Genomic DNA, 17,027 nt, shown 5'->3' with positions numbered 1-17,027 from the left:
CTAAAGTTTGGGACTGACATGTATATAAGGCTATATTCAAAACAGATGATCAACAAGGACCTATTGTATAGAACAAAGAACTCAGCTCAATGTTATGTGGCAGACTGGATGCCAGAGGAGTATGGGGGAGAATGGATACATGTATATGTATGACTGAGTTCCTTTGCTGTCAACCTGCAACTACCGCAACTTGTTAATCATCTGTAACTCCAATACAAAATAAAAAGTTAAAAAAAAACAACAGTCCATTATCTTCAAGTCATTTTACATTACCAAGCCTCAGTTTGTAATAATGATACCTACCTTACTATTGAACCCTGTAGTAAGGATTCCATTGGTATTAGCTCTCTTTGATCCACAATTGGTACCAACCTGTCATTCACATCAGTAGCTCCTTCTATAGGTCTAAGTCCAACACTAGAGATCAGGGACTTGATAAACACTTTTCAGTCCACTTCAGACTGGAAACTCCTGGATTACAATAGTAATGATGATGATTAATATTAACTAACATTTACTGCAGACCTTGTACTCTTTAAGTATTTTACATACAATATCTCATTTAATCTTTAATTTAATTTAATTTAATTTAACTCTATGATGTCTATCAGTTCAGTTCAGTTGCTCAGTTGTGTCCAACTCTTTGCAACCCCATAGAATGAAGCATGCCAGGCCTCCCTGTCCATCACCAACTCCTGGAGCTTGCTCCAACTCATGCCTATCGAGTTGGTGATGCCATCCAACCATCTCAACCTCTGTTGTCCCTTTCTCCTCATGCCTTCAATCTTTCCCAGCATCAAGGTCTTTCTTAATGAGTCAGTTCTTCACATCAGGTGGCCAAAGTATTGGAGCTTCAGCATCAGACCTTCCAATGAACATTCAGGACTGATTTCCTTTAGGATGGACTGGTTTGATCTCCTTGCAGTTCAAGGGACTCTAAGGGCCGTCTCCAACACCATAGTTCAAAAGCATCAATTCTTCGGCACTCAGCTTTCTTTTTCCAACTCTCACATCCATACATGACTATTGAAAAAACCACAGCTTTGTACAGACCTTTGTCGGCAAAGTAATGTCTCTGCTTTTGAATATACTGTCTAGGTTAGTCACAGCTTTTCTTCCAAGGAGCAAGTGTCTTGTAATTTCATGGCTGCAGTCACCATCTGCAGAGATTTTGGAACCCAAGAAAATAAAGTTTCCACTGTTTCCCCATCTATTTGCCATGAAGTGATGAGACTGGATGCCATGATCTTTGTTTTATGAATGCTGAGTTTTAAACCAGCTTTTTCACTCTCCTCTTTCACTTTCATCAAGAGGCTCTTCAGTTCCTCTTCATTTTCTGCCATAAGGGTGCTATCATTTGCATATCTGAGGTTACTGATATTTTTCCTGGCAATCTTAATTCCAGCTTGTGCTTCATCCAGCCCAGCATTTCGTATGATGTACTCTGCATGTAAGTTAAAATTAGCTGGATGACAATATACAGCCTTAACGTACTCCTTTCCCAATTTAGAACCAGTCTGTTGTTTCATGTATGGTTCTAACTGTTGTTTCTTGACCTGCATACAGATATCTCAGGGGGTAGGTATGCTATGCTTTATTTTATGAGTAACAAAACTGAGGCTTAAAGTTCTTAATTTGCTCCAGCTTTTAGAATTGGTAAAGTAAGGAACCAAAATTTAAGCCTAGGATTTAAATATTCAAAGTCCATTCTTTTATCCACTACCCAATACGACATGATACTTATCTTTATCTCTTACAGCTGTGATGGTTGTACAATTTTGTGAATATACTAAATCCACTGAACACTTTAAAAGATGAATTTTATACTGTGTTAATTTTAGCATATTTTTTTGATGTTTAAAGAAAAATCTTTATTAAAAAACTAAGTAGCCTCAGAATAATGTTCCTCACCACCTCAATGTCAGTTTCTTCCATTTATTTCACTCTTGCATTCCTTCATCCAACTAGAATATTCTGACCACCCACCTACTATATTCTAAGTAGCACTGTGCTAACCCTGGGACACAGCACTGAACAAGAGAATCTCTATTCTCATGGTAGGGAGAAGAGGCAGAAAAAAAAAATAAAACGATACAGTACTGGTTGGTGCTCAGTGCTATGGTGAAAATAGAGAATGAAGTGACAAATAATGCAATGTGACAAGGCACTTTACTAGATTAGGTGGTTAGGGCAGGCCTCCATGAGGCCAGAAAGACACGAAGGGGGAATCAGCCATGTGACAGCTAGCAAAGAGGGAAGAGCATTCCAGGCTTACAGGACAAACTAGGTGTTTGCACAAAGGTGACTTTTTCAAAAGTTCAGTTCAGTTCAGTTCAGTCGCTCAGTCGTGTCCGACTCTGTGACCCCATGAATCACAGCACACCAGCCTCCCTGTCCATCACCATCTCCAGGAGTTCACTCAGACTCACGTCCATCAAGTCAGTGATGTCATTCAGCCATCTCATCCTCGGTCGTCCCCTTCTCCTCCTGCCCCCAATCCCTCCCAGCATCAGAGTTTTTTCCAATGAGTCAACTCTTCGCATGAGGTGGCCAAAGTAATGGAGCTTCAGCTTTAGCATCATTCCTTCCAAAGAAATCCCAGGGTTGATCTCCTTCAGAATGGACTGGTTGGATCTCCTTGCACTCCAAGGGAGTCTTCTCCAGCACCACAGTTCAAAAGCATCAATTCTTCGGCGCTCAGCCTTCCTCACAGTCCAACTCTCACATCCATACATGACCACAGGAAAAACCATAGCCTTGACTAGACGGACCTTAGTCGACAAAGTAATGTCTCTGCTTTTGAATATACTATCTAGGTTGGTCATAACTTTTCTTCCAAGGAGTAAGCATCTTTTCATTTCATGGCTGCAATCACCATCTGCAGTGATTCTGGAGCCCCAAAAAATAAAGTCTGACACTGTTTCTACTGTTTCCCCATCTATTTCCCATGAAGTGATGGGACCAGATGCCATGATCTTCATTTTCTGAATGTTGAGCTTTAGGCCAGCTTTTTCACTCTCCTCTTTCACTTTCATCAAGAGGCTTTTTAGCTCCTCTTCGCTTTCTGCCATAAGGGTGGTGTCATCTGCATATCTGAGGTTATTGATCTCTCTCCCAGCAATCTTGATTCCAGCTTGTGTTTCTTCCAGTCCAGCGTTTCTCATGATGTACTCTGCATAGAAGTTAAATAAACAGGGTGACAATATACAGCCTTGATGTACTCCTTTTCCTGTTTGGAACCAGTCTGTTGTTCCATGTCCACTTCTAACTGTTGCTTCCTGACCTGCATACAGATTTCTCAAGAGCCAGGTCAGGTGGTCTGGTATTCCCATCTCTTTCAGAATTTTCCACAGTTCATTGTGATCCACACAGTCAAAGGCTTTGGCATAGTCAATAAAGCAGAAATCAATGTTTTTCTGGAACTCTCTTGCTTTTTCCATGATCCAGCGGATGTTGGCAATTCGATCTCTGGTTCCTCTGCCTCTTCTAAAACCAGCTTGAACGTCAGGGAGTTCACGGTTCACGTATTGCTGAAGCCTGGCTTGGAGAATTTTGAGCATTACTTTATTAGCATGTAGGGCATCATGAATGACAGTATATGAAATCAGAAAAAGCTTGTAGACCCACACTAGCTAAGTTTTTAGAGTCCAAAGTATGGAATTTAAATTACTATTTTAAGTATAAATGGGAAGCTATGGCAGAATCTTTTTTTTTTAAAGGAAGTATAATATGACTTAATGTAATGATCTAAAAAAGACTATTTAGTTTCCATGTAGAGAATGGACTGGCAGGAGGGTAAGAGTGAAAATACAGAAACCAGTTAAGCAACTGGTATAAAGCAGAAAGATGATCTGGTCTAATGCGGACAGAAAGATGAAGCCAGGTTCTAATATTTGTAGGTAGAATCAATAGGATTCACTTTGGATTTCAGAATTTGTCGAGTGGTAAAGACGAGACAATCAAAGAAGACTGCTAGGTTTTTAGGCTCAAGAAGGTAGGTAACAGGTCATTTATTAAGATAGGTTTGGGGAGATGGCCTTTGCCCATATTAACTTAAGATACCTATTAAACACCCAAAGGGTAAGTTAGTATGCAGTTGCACCTATACATCTCATGCTAAGATGAATGATCAGACTGAAGGTAACTAATATTCTTGACATCTTCACTGGTTAGCACACTGCCAAAAGATGCACTAGTATGTTATTAAAATGAGTATTTTAAAAGCTATCAGAAGTCCTATAGTAAAGAAGATTTATTAAAAAAAATCATTTATGGTTTATCTCAAGGTTTCCCAAAGATCTTTAGTCATGGAAATTTTACTTCCACACTTAAAATCTTGCTCTTTAACATACATTCCCTGGAGGAGGGCACAGCAACCCACTCCATTATTCTGGCCTAGAGAATACCTCGGACAGAGGAGCCTGGCAGGCTACAATTTATAGGGTTGCAAAGAATCAGACATAACTGCAGCAACTTAGCATGCACGCACACACCTTAAGAAGCATCACTATGAACAAAGCCAGCGGGGGTGATGGAATTCCAGTTGAGCTGTTTCAAATCCTGAAAGATCATGTTGTGAAAGTGCTGCACTCAATAAGCCAGCAAATTTGGAAAACTCAGCAGTGGCCACAGGACTGGAAAAGGTCAGTCTTCATTCTAATCCCTAAAAAAGGCAATGCTAAGGAATGCTCAACTACCACACAATTGCACTCATCTCACACACTAGTAAAATAATGCTCAAAATTCTCCAAGCCAGGCTTCAACAGTATGTGAGCCATGAACTTCCAGATGTTCAAGCTGGTTTCAGAAAAGGCAGAGGAACCAGAGATCAAATTGCCAACATCTGCTGGATCATCGAAAAAGCAAGAGAATTCCAGAAAAATATCGATTTCTGCTTTATTGACTATGCCAAAGCCTTTGACTGTGTGAATCACAATAAACTGTGGAAAATTCTGAAAGAGATGGGAATACCAGACCACCTGACCTGTCTCTTGAGAAATCAGTATGCAGGTCAGGAAGCAACAGTTAGAAATGGACAAACTGGTTCCAAATAGGAAAGGGAGTATGTCAAGGCTGTATATTGTCACTCTGCTTATTTAACTTCTGTGCAGAGTACATCATGAGAAACGCTGGGCTGGATGAAACACAAGCTGGAATCAAGATTGCCAGGAGAAATATCAATAACCTCAGATGTGCAGATGACACCACCCTTATGGCAAAAAGTGAGGAAGAACTAAAAAGCCTCTTGATGACAGTGAAAGAGGAGAGTGAAAAAGTTGGCTTAAAGCTCAACTTTCAGAAAACTAAGTTCATGGCATCCAGTCCTGTCACTTCATGGCAAATAGATGGGGAAACAGTGGCAGATTTCATTTTGGGGGCTCCAAAATCACTGCAAATGGTGACTGCAGCTATGAAATTAAAAGACACTTACTCCTTGGCAGGAAACTTAAGACTAACCTAGACAGTATATTAAAAAGCAGAGACATTACTTTGCCAACAAAGGTCCATCTAGTCGAAGCTATGGTATTTCCATTAGTCATGTGTGGACGTGAGAGTTGGAGTATAAAGAAAGCTGAGTGCCAAAGAATGATGCTTTTGAACTGTGGTGCTGGAGAAGACTCTTGAGAGTCCTTTGGACTGCAAGGAGATCCAACCAGAGATCAGTCCTGGATCAGTGTTCATTGGAAGGACTGACGTTGAAGCTGAAACTCCAATACTTTGGCTACCTGATGCAAAGAGCCGACTCATTGGAAAAGACTCTGATGCTGGGAAAGACTGAAGGCAGGAGGAGAAGGAGACGACAAAGGATGAGATCGTTGGATGGTATCACCAACTCAATGGACATGAGTTTGGGTAAACTCCGGGAGTTGGTGAGGGACAGGGAGGCCTGGCATGCTGCAGTTCATGGGGTTGCAAAGAGTTGAACACGATTGTGCAACTGAACTGAACTGACACACTATTATATTAAACTGCTAACTAGGTTACTTCTTGGTTTTCAGCATATCTGTAACACTTCAATTTTATAAAGTATAACTCCATGATCTCATACAAGAACAGGTAGAGGGTTGGTCAAGTCACTATTTATTTATATCCCACAAATTTTTATAATCTAATCCTTAGAAAATAAAAAGCACTTCACTACCAAAGGCCAGTTAGTTTCTACAATTGTGAAGTTACTGAGGTGTAAGCTCCGCTGTAGATGAAGACACTAAAGTTTAATCACTCATCTCCGATCACCCTCTGAGCTCTGAGTTTTATAAAGACTGCAGTTTCCTTTGCCCAGCACTAAATCCATTGCAATCAGTAAACAGGTACTAAAATCACAGGAGATTTTAGGAAATGACTATTGTCAAATGTCTAGATGATTTCTATGCAACAGCAGTAACAGAATTCCCTACAATGTGTTGGACTACAAGAAGGAAGAAAACAAAACCTGCAGATACAGAGTTCAGAATGAGCATCAAATTGCAACAGAGCAGGCAGTAATTCCAAATATACTGACATTTCATCCAAGAAACACCTAGGGAGCCTGAACATCACTTCTTTTATAAAAAAAACCTTTCCTAACCTTCCATGAAAATCTCTCCATCCTCTTGGTGTCTCACTGCAGCTTAAAGCACCTATAACATATTTATGTGTTTGTTCTCCTTCAAAGCTCTTTAAAATGAGAGGTTGTGTCCTCTTCATTTTTGTAATGTGATATCTGGCATACAGAAGATCAAAGGGCAAAGGATTTGAAGTAAACACCCAGTTTCAGATCCTGTCTTTGTAACTTTGATAACTTTGTGATCTCAGATAAATCATATAACTTCTCTAAGCTTACAACTAAAACACTGGAAATGATATTACCAATTTTGCTGAATCATTATGACAATTAAATGAATGTATTTAAAACAGCTTAGTTTTGAGGTAGCTGTCACACAGCAAATGGGCAGTATAGGAAATGACACCTTAAAAATACTGAGTGACAATATGTATATGCATATACACATATGTACATACACACATATACATACAGATAGTCATCACCTTATTCAGTTTGCTATAACAAAATACTACAGACTAGGTGCTTATGAAAATTTCTTCTCAGAGTTTTGGTGGTCAAAAGTACCAAGATCAAGGTACCAGCATTGTCAGGCCCTCTTCCAGGTTTCTGATTGCCCACTTCCCCCTGCATCTTCATATGGTAAAAGGGAGCTCTGTGGGATGTTTTTCATAAGAGCACTAACCCCAATAATGAGGGTGGAGACCTGATGACCTAATCACCTCTCAAAGGCTCAAAGCCCTCACCTCCTAAGGCCATCACACTGGGCATTAAGATTTCAACTCATGAATCTGGGCAGATGTATTCAGACCAAACCAATCTTTCTGTCACACTTCTACTAATCCAGTTTTAAAACATGACCTCTGTATACTTACTCGTTTACATTTTTCTTTCTCTTTCTCACTAGACTGTGAGTTACTCAAGAATATGGATCATGTCTTGGTCATCCGTGAATCTCTAGAATCTAAAACAGGAACTGGGACATAATGGGTTTACTAATAGAAGTTTATTAACTTAAATAATGATATTGAAAGTAGAGAAAAGTCCTGTTATTACTGCAAGGAACAGCTGTCCCCAGTTTTAGAGAAAGGGACTGACCCATCATCTTTATTTGTGCAACAAATCTAAAAGATTTTAACTGCAGCAATGTACTACTGGTGAGGTTTGCTCATCCTGACACCAAAATTTCATTTTCAGTCTTAGGCCCTTTGGAGTCCTTCCCTACTTAAACCTTGGCTAAAAAAAAAATGGGTCAATCAATCAAAGCAAGACATCTCAGTCTAACAAGTCTACTCCTTGCATTGGGGGAGGGGAAAGGGAAGAAGGAGGTAGCTCTTATTTTTCATTTTATTTAGTTATTTTAAATAACTAATAGATTACAGCTACTTCCCATAGTTTAATAATTTAGCTATATTCTAAAAACTAGTATGCAATTTCTTGTTGTAAAAGCATTTTTTTCCCCACCAAAGTAGAAAAGCACAATTTCTGCTGGCATCCAATTCAAAACCACAGTTCATTATAAAGGGTGCCACAAAAGATCAAGTCTGCAGTTTCGGCAATAATGGAACAATCTTTATATCAGATACAGCTCTCAAGTTAACACCACAGCAAAGATTCACCTATAATTGCTACAATTCATCATCGGCCTGCAAATAAGCAGCAGTAACATAACAGGAATACATTTAATCAGTGACACAGAAGTTTTAATGGTTTACTACTGCTCAGTTGTGTCCTACTCTTTGCGACCCTAGTGGACTCTACCTCCACCAGGCTCCTCTATCCATGAGAATCTCTAGGCAAGAATACTGGAGTAGGTTGCCATTCCCTTCTCTAGGGAATCTTCCTGATCCAAGGATGGAACCCACTCTCTTTCCTCCTGCATTGACAAGCAGATTCTTCTCCACTAGTGCCACCTGGGAATGCTTTGAAATTTAAATTCTTACAATAAAGCCAGCCTGACAAGGAAAAAAAACCTCACAAAGTTAAAATCAGCTGGTGTCTACTCCTCATCTCATATACTTGTAAATGAACTTTCTTTTTCCATGGGACGTCTAGTCATCCCTAGAAAATTAATTCAGGGGTTCATTTTTCCTTAGGAAGCGTTGCTGATGTCCTAAACCACATTAAAGATGACTTCTCTCTGGTCACACAGAACACTAAAACGTCTCTAGTTTACAATGCACCATGAGCTTCTCAAAGGCAAGGAGTTCTTCAAGTCATCTGCTTCTCCAGAGCCTAGGAGAAGGCCTAGGTCAGAACAGCTCCTCAACAGAAGTCTGTTGAGCTAAACCAATAAAGGACATCAGGTCAAGAATGGTAACATAAAAGTAAACATTCTGACAGCATTTGCTAAATTTATATTCCCAGCTTATACAAACAGGCTCAGTCACAACAGCTATACAAGCACAGTATGTATATGGAATTATCTCCTGTAATCTTAAAATTTTATACAATTTTTTCTTACCTTTCACCATTAGTTATCTGTTTTAAGCCTCTGGTAATCTGAAAGACACTATGAACCTTCTCTCTAGAGATATATTTTGCATAAAGGAATTCAGGGACACGTAAAACCTGTTCATAAACCTGGAAAAAGAACTCCTGCCCTAGTCTGTCTCCTTTCTCTCAGGCTATCTATTGTGAGAACATTCATTCTCTCCTAAAATCTAACAGCGCCACATTTATTTTCTAATCCTTTAGAGATATGCTTTTGTATAAAGCCACACTGACGTTCAGGATGGTAAGTATAGGTCTTTCATTGGATAAAAAAAATCCACAGTTTATAGTCTATGGTTTATTCTTTGTCTATAAAATAGTAACTCTAACAGAAAGCTCTCATCATATTTGTATACTGAAGTTCAAAACTATGGCATTTATAAGAAAGTCACTGCATTAAACTAATATTCTTAAGAAAATAAAAAGCCCACATTTTGGGGGGCTCCAAAATCACTGCAGATGGTGACTGCAGCCATGAAATTAAAAAGATACTTACTCCTTGGAAGGAAAGTTATGACCAACCTAGAGAGCATATTAAAAAGCAGAGACATTACTTTGTCAACAAAGGTCCATCTACTCAAGGCTATGGTTTTTCCAGTGGTCATGTATGGATGTGAGAGTTGGACTGTGAAGAAAGCTGAGTGCCGAAGAATTGATGCTTTTGAACTGTGGTGTTGGAGAAGACTCTTGAGAGCCCCTTGGACTGCAAGGAGATCCAACCAGTCCATTCCAAAAGAGATCAGTCCTGGGTGTTCTTTGGAAGGACTGATGTTGAAGCTGAAGCTCCAGTATTTGGGCCACCTGATGAGAAGAGCTGACTCATTTGAAAAGACCCTGATGCTGGGAAAGATTGAAGGCAGGAGGAAAAGGGGACGACAGAGGATGAGATGGTTAGATGGCATCACCAACTCAATGGACGTGAGTTTCAGTAAATTCTGGGAGTTGGCGATAGACAGGGAGGCCTGGAGTGCTGCGGTTCACGGAGTCGCAAAGAGTCAGACACAACTAAGCTACTGAACTGAACTGAACTGATGCCTATAAAACTGATCAAGTGTAATGGGAAATGGGAAAAACCTTTGTTTCTTTTATTATTAGAAGGAAGATACTGGTAACATTAAGACAAAAGATATCATTTTTCTCCTATAAATCTAATTTCAAGTGTAGCTGTTTTTTAAAAATGTAAAACAGAGATAATTCCTAGTTTGGAGGTAAATTTCAACCAATGAATAATTAAGGTCAAAGACATTAAAGTTTAAATGAGATTTGTCAAAGCATATTTTAGAAGCATAACCTGAATAATCTAGAAATAAGTGAGGAATAATAATAAATAATAAAGAAAATAGTTCCTTGCAGCTCAAATTTAGATTAATCTGTATTTTTATAAAAATTAGTTATTGAACTGTGTCCAGTAGAAAAAGGACTCTTAGAGTCACTACTTACTAATACATTACAGTTATGAAGAACTCAAAAAATATTAAGTAGTTTAACTCAGTGACATATCTCTTTCAATTTCCTTCTACTTAGCGACATTGCAAAACTATGGATGCTTAACAGAACACAGCAATACAATAAATAAGTACCTGTAAGAAACCGTTTTGAAGAGTGACAGTCAAAGATTTGTGGGCTAAAAACAGACATTACCTTCCACTCCTTACTCAAAACAATAATAATGTGAATTAAAAAAAAAAATCAATCCCATAAGGAAAAGGAGAATAAAAGATGAGGAAACAATAATTTTAGGAATTAGCAAGTAGATGAATAAATAACTGAATTAATATACCTAAGGAAACCTAACCCTGAACTTAGAAGCCACCCAATTTACACCACAGATTCCATAGAATGTTCAGGAATTTCTATCAGTAGGATACTCTGGAAATAGAAGTAGAGATGGAACGAGACTTCCCCAGTCTGTTTAAGAAAAGGTACACACCCAGATCCTCTCTGCAGTCTACACAGTAGGCTTTTGTATTACCCGCTCATCCTGAGACAAAACTAGAAACTAAAGGTGTATTCTATAAAAACAGGGCAAAAGAGAGAGGGTGTCTGGCTTCAGAGATATGATTACAGGCACAGTTGTAGGCAGATGTACCATATGTAACACTAGGTGATCAGATGAGTTTGAAAAAAATCAATGTTGAGACCCTTTGCCTTTTCCCACAGTCCAGATAATAATCTCCAAGCAAAACCCAACTGTGCTTTTTTTTTTTTTTGGTAAATCTGAGCATACCATATGAAGATATAGAAAGAAATTTACACCAGGGATTCTTCAAGGTAACAGCCTAGCCATATCACCCTTCAGCAAATCCCACAGTTGACATGCCCCCCACACACAGAGATTCCAATTTGGTTTTCAGTTGTCCTACTTGTAAATAAAAAAGGCTTTCCAGGTGGCTCAGTGGTAAAGAATCCACCTGCAATGCAAGAGACACAGGTTTGATCCCTGGGTCAGAAAAGGCAACCCACTCCACTATTCTTGCCTAGGAAACCCTATGGACAGAGGAGTCTGGCAGGCTACAGTCCATGGGGTCACAAAAGAGTCGGACACAACTTACCAACTAAACAACAACATAAATAAAAACAGAAAGCAAAAGAGTTATCAGGACTTGAGGGAAGCCTCTAATATGCAAGAAGACATCAAAATACCAAAAAAAAAAAAAAAGCAACTTAAAGGATAAACAAAGGAGAATAAAAATGCACCCCCAAAACTATATATATCTTCAGTGATAGAAAAAAAATTACTGCTTAATGAAATAAGAAAGGAATACTATGTAAAAAAAGAGAAAGAAAAAGGACTCTTAGATTTTTAAAAAATGTTAGCAGAAATTAAAACCACAATAAAAAAAAAAACAGAAAATAAAACCAAAGCAATCTCTTAGAACACAAAGCCTAAAAAAACAAAGAAAGATATGGAAAAGGAGAACAATATCAAGGATCTGTTCAAGAGGCCCAAGTTCTAAGTAACAAGAATTCTAGAAACACATAACAGAAAAACAAGGAAATATTCTGTCAAGAAAATACTTTATTAAGGAAATAAACCAATAAATTTTCCCAGAATTGAAAATGCCTCTTTAGACTGAGAGACCACCAACTTGGTGGATAAACCCTCAATAGAAGAATAAACTAAGAAATTTCCGAACAAAGAGGAGACCTTACAACAGTCCAGAGGGGAAAAAAACAAGATACAAAGCATCAGAAGTCAGAAAGGCATTTGGACCTCTCAGTAACAAGTGGAGCACCTCATCCATAAAAATTAAAATTCTGTGCGAAAATTTACAACCTAGAACTTGATACTCTGACATGATAGCAATCAAGTACAAAGGTATATTTCTAAACATATAAGGTCTCAAAATATTAACAGTCCACTTACTGTTTTTAGTGAGCTTTCAGACAATCCGCACCAAAAGTGAAGTGAAAGTCGCTTAGTCGTGTCCAACTCTTTGCGACTCCATGGACTATACAGTCCATGGAATTTTCCCAGCCAGAACACTGGAGTGGGTAGCCTTTCCCTACTCCAGGAGTAAATCAACAGAGAGGACATGAGATCCAAGAAAGAGGAAATCCAACCCAAAAGCTATGCAAGGGGAATCCCAAGAATGAAGGCAAAGGGAGATCCCAAATAACAGCTGTACAGCAAGACTTGTGTAACATCAGCCAATGGACTGGAGCAGATAAGAAAACTCCAACAGACAGTATTCAAGAAGATAAAGTGACAGAGTCTGAAATATATTTCAAGGTCAACTAGGGTAGTGTTTGGGGGTTAAAAAAAAAGTACTGAGTACACAGAAAACAACAAAAAATTTCCAGATACAGCAAGAAGCTGTTCAGGAAAGAAAACAAAATTACAGTATACACATGGCTCAACTATAAACAGTATTTATTTATATAGGGTTAACTATACTGAGACGGAGAAGGCAATGGCACCCCAGTCCAGCACTCTTGCCTGGAAAATCCCATGGACGGAGGAGCCTGGGAGGCTGCAGTCCATGGGGTTGCTAAGAGTCGGACATGACTGAGCAACTTCACTTTCACTGTTCACTTTCATGCATTGGAGAAGGAAATGGCAACCCACTCCAGTGTTCTTGCCTGGAGAATCCTACGGACAGATGAGCCTGGTGGGCTGCCATCTATGGGGTCGCACAGAGTCGGACACGACTGAAGTGACTTAGCAGCAGCAGCAGCAGCAACTATACTGAGAAGCTGGCAGGATGGAAGGATGTATATATAAGATGGGATGTATACAGATATAAATATAGATATACATGGGGATACCATGGGAGTGATGCCCTCTTCCTCCATAATAAGAATAGTTAATACCTAAAATGAAAAAAAAAAAATCAGTATGTAACAATATAAGCTAGTTTGAGACAAGAAGTTAAAAATTAAGACAATCAGGTAAAAGAGTTAAAATGGGTGTATTCAGAAACAGGAAAAGAGGGATGGTTTTTCTGATAAGTCTTATAGAACTATTTGATTCTACTCAATTAAATTGTCATGCACATGCATAATACTGACAAAAATAAAAACTAAATTTTAAGAAGTTTAAAAGCCTAATAAAAAATTAGTTTGAATGCTTGCTAAAACATAGCAATAAAATGAGTCACGTATAGAAATGTTAATAAACTATCTTTAAAATCTATGTATCATGTGCAATATATTTCTGACTCCAGCACTATTCACAGTACACTATAGACAAGGAACCCCAAAGAGATGGGAACACCAGACCACCTTACTTGTCTCTTGAGAAGTTTGTTTGAGGGTCAAGAAGCAAAAGTTAGAACCAGACATGGGACAACAGGCTGGTTCCAAATGGGGAAAGGAATATGACAAGGCTGTATATTGTCACCCTGCTTATTTAACTTATATGTAGAGTATACCATGTGAAATGCCAGGCTGGAAGAATCACAAGCTGGAACAAGACTGCCAGGAGAAATACCAACAATCTCAGATATGCAGATGATACAACTCTAATGACAAAAGTAAAAAGGTACTGGGGTCACAAAGAGTCAGACATGACTGAACGACCGAACTAAACTGAAGAGGAACCAAAAAGCCTCTTGATGATGGTGAAAAAAGAGAGCAAAAAAACTGGCTTAAAATTCAACATTCAAAACACTAAGATCATGGCATCTGGTCCTATCACTTTGTGGCAATTAGAAGGAGAAAAAATGGAAACAATGGCAGATTTTAATTTCTTGGGCTCCAAAATCATTGCAGACAGTGACCACAGCCATGAAATTAAAAGATGCTTGCTCCTGGGAAGGAAAGCTATCACAAACTTAGACAGCGTATTAAAAAGCAGACATCACTTGGCTGACAAAGGTCCAGACAGTCAAAGCTACAGTTTTTCTGGTAGCCATGTACGGATGTGAGAGTAGAACCATAAAGAAGACTGAGCACCAAAGGAACTGATGCTTCCAAATTTATGGTGCTGGGTGACTCTAAGGAGTCCCTTGAACTGCAAGGAGATCAAATCAGTCAATCCTAAAGGAAATCAACCCTGAATATTTACTGGAAGGACTGATGCTGAAGCTGAAGCTCTAATACTTTGGCCACCTGACGCAAAGAGGCGACTCAATGGAAAAGACCCTGATGCTAAGGAAGACTGAGGGGAGGAAGAGTAGGGGATGACAGAAGATAAGATGGTTGGATGGCATCACTGGCTCAAAGGACATGAATTTGAGCAAATTCCAGGATATAGTAGAAGACAGAGGAGCCTGGTGTGCTGCAGTCCATGGGGTCACAAAGAGTTGGAAACGACTTTGCAACTGACAACAGACAGACAAGGAAACCAAAATCACCTATATATATAAGCAGACTTCTACCCCTAATGCTTTTTTACCTGGTGGCTGCTACTGCTACCATCTTTAGCTCTATTACCAAAATTGTTTCAAAACATTCACCTTAGAAACTGTCAGACTCAATCAGTTTGATATGCTAATGGCCCCTGAGGAAACCCAAAGTCATCAGTTAAATATGTATCAAGATGAGATTTGTAAAAGCAGCATGCAGCACAGGACAGTATGAAAATACTGCCAGCTGACTGACCTACGGCCCTGGAATCAAAGTACCTGTACTACTTAGTGAGAGACCTTGACTTAGTTACTTATTACTGAGCCTCTCAGGAGCCTTCTCTGCCTCATCTGAGAATGATGGAAGCATTATGTTGCAGAGTTGTTTTGAGGATTAGAAATCAGTAAACAAATAGTAATGCAATGTCAGGCACAAGCATCAATAAAAGCCATCAAGTGACTTCCCTGGTGGTCCAGCGGTTAAAAGTTCTCCTTTTAATGCACGGGTGCAGCTTGATCCCAGCTTGATCCTTGGCTGGGGAGCTAGGATCCCACATTCCTCACAGCCAAAAAACCAAAACACAGAACAGATGCAATGTTGTAACAAATTCAAAGACATCAAAAATATATATATTTTAAAATATTTTTTAAGGCCATCTACCATTAATATTTACCTTGGGCATTATCTATTTCATATGGCATAGGAGAAACCTTGATTTTGCAGCTGGGTCCTCTGGGCTGTAATGCCTAATTTGCCTCGTATTGGTTAGGTGACTTTGATAAAGTTACTTAATCATTCTGACTGCAAAAAAGAAGAAATAATATCACCTACCATGAAGGATGGTTCATCTGAAAACCAAACTATATGCACAGAAATACAGAGCATAGAAGAGTCAAGAGGAAGGGGACATATGTATACCTATGGCTGATTCATGTTGATATACAGCAGAAATCAGCATAATATTTAAAGCAATTATCTTTCAATTATAAATAGATTAATTAACAAAAAGAAATACAGAGCATAAGCTGGTGTATAGTCAGTGCTCAACAATTGATGGCAGTTAAATATATGTGTACCGTCTCTTTAACTTTTGCAGTGAAGGTCCATCATAGACATAAGCTGAGTTATGGCTACATATTATCCTTTTATAATAAGCAAATGCAAAAAATGGGAAATCTGTAATATCAAAAAATACCAGTGAAACAGTAAGACACTTGGATCTTGGTATCATTGAGAATTTGTTTATATAATTGACTAAGTGTAGCCTTGGAAATCATAAGATCTTAGTCTCAACTGATTTTTCTAAAAATAAGATGTAGGAATAAAATCTTTCCCATTTCTAAAAATCACTAAATGTAAATTACTTCTCCAGAGATTTGATCTCATTCTTACCAATTTCACAAGTCATCATAAATCTCTTCAAAAACCATTAAGAAGAAACACTGAATGCTGTCAAATAAAAAACTGTTCTTTTAGAACTAAGGAAATAGGCACAAAAGTACAGTTATTTTGCCCAACTTACATACTCCAGATCACAAGCATAACTGAATTCTTCCATAAAGGAACTTGGATAAAATATTTCTTATATTCAAGACTGTTTCATTCTCCCCTACTGCTCAAAAGCAAGGATTTCCATCTTTCAGATCCCCAATGGTTTAAGCATAAGCTTATGGTACCCAAACACAGAACAATCACAATTCCTCTAAATGAAGACTAAAAACAAAAGAAGAAGGCCGGGCGCCGAAGAATTGATGCTTTTGAACTGCAGTGTTGGAGAAGACTCTTGAGAGTCCCTTAGACTGCAAGGAGATCAAACCAGTCACTCCTAAAGGAAATCAACCCTGAATATTCATCAGAAGGACTGAAGCTGAAGCTCCAATACTTTGGCCATCTGATGCAAAGAGCTGACTCATTAGATAAGACCCTGATGCTGGGAAAGATTGAAGGCAGGAGAAGGGGATGACAGAGGATGAGATGGTTGGATGGCATCACAGACTCAATGAATGTGAGTTTGAGCAAGCTCCAGGAGATGCAGGACAGGGAAGCCTGGTGTGCTGCAGTCCATGAGGACTGAGAGACTGAACATCAAACATGACTGAGAGACTGAACAACAACAAAAAACAAAGGACTCATGGATAGTAGTATGTCAGTAAAGTCCCTATGGAAAATAATACATAGATGCAGGCAAACCTGGGAACCA

The 17,027-nt window shown here is 38.8% G+C and overlaps 1 protein-coding gene across 10 annotated transcripts in view; it reads right to left on the bottom strand.

Annotated features, from left to right (window-relative positions):
• Positions 1-17,027, bottom strand: part of MOB1B (MOB kinase activator 1B) — a 91,572-nt gene that overhangs the window by 28,183 nt on the left and 46,362 nt on the right. For 2 of the 10 annotated variants that reach the window (XM_069594311.1, XM_069594313.1), the window contains exon 3: positions 373-471. The exons of 4 other annotated variants lie outside the window; for them this stretch is intronic. Coding sequence is in view for 2 of the 6 variants with exons in the window: in XM_069594303.1 (XP_069450404.1) it covers positions 304-335 (32 nt within the window). In the remaining 4 variants the exon portion in view is untranslated. Of the gene's footprint in view, positions 1-303; positions 472-7,419; positions 8,713-15,500; positions 15,629-17,027 lie in introns of those variants that run through there. 4 more of the 10 variants (XM_069594312.1, XM_069594310.1, XM_069594303.1 and 1 more) reach the window with 4 other exon arrangements.

Source organism: Ovis canadensis, chromosome 6 (genome assembly GCF_042477335.2).
Source record: "Ovis canadensis isolate MfBH-ARS-UI-01 breed Bighorn chromosome 6, ARS-UI_OviCan_v2, whole genome shotgun sequence".
Lineage (NCBI taxonomy): Eukaryota > Metazoa > Chordata > Mammalia > Artiodactyla > Bovidae > Ovis > Ovis canadensis.
The sequence above is the reverse complement of the archived record's forward strand: the minus strand, read 5'-3'. Positions and strand labels throughout refer to the sequence as shown.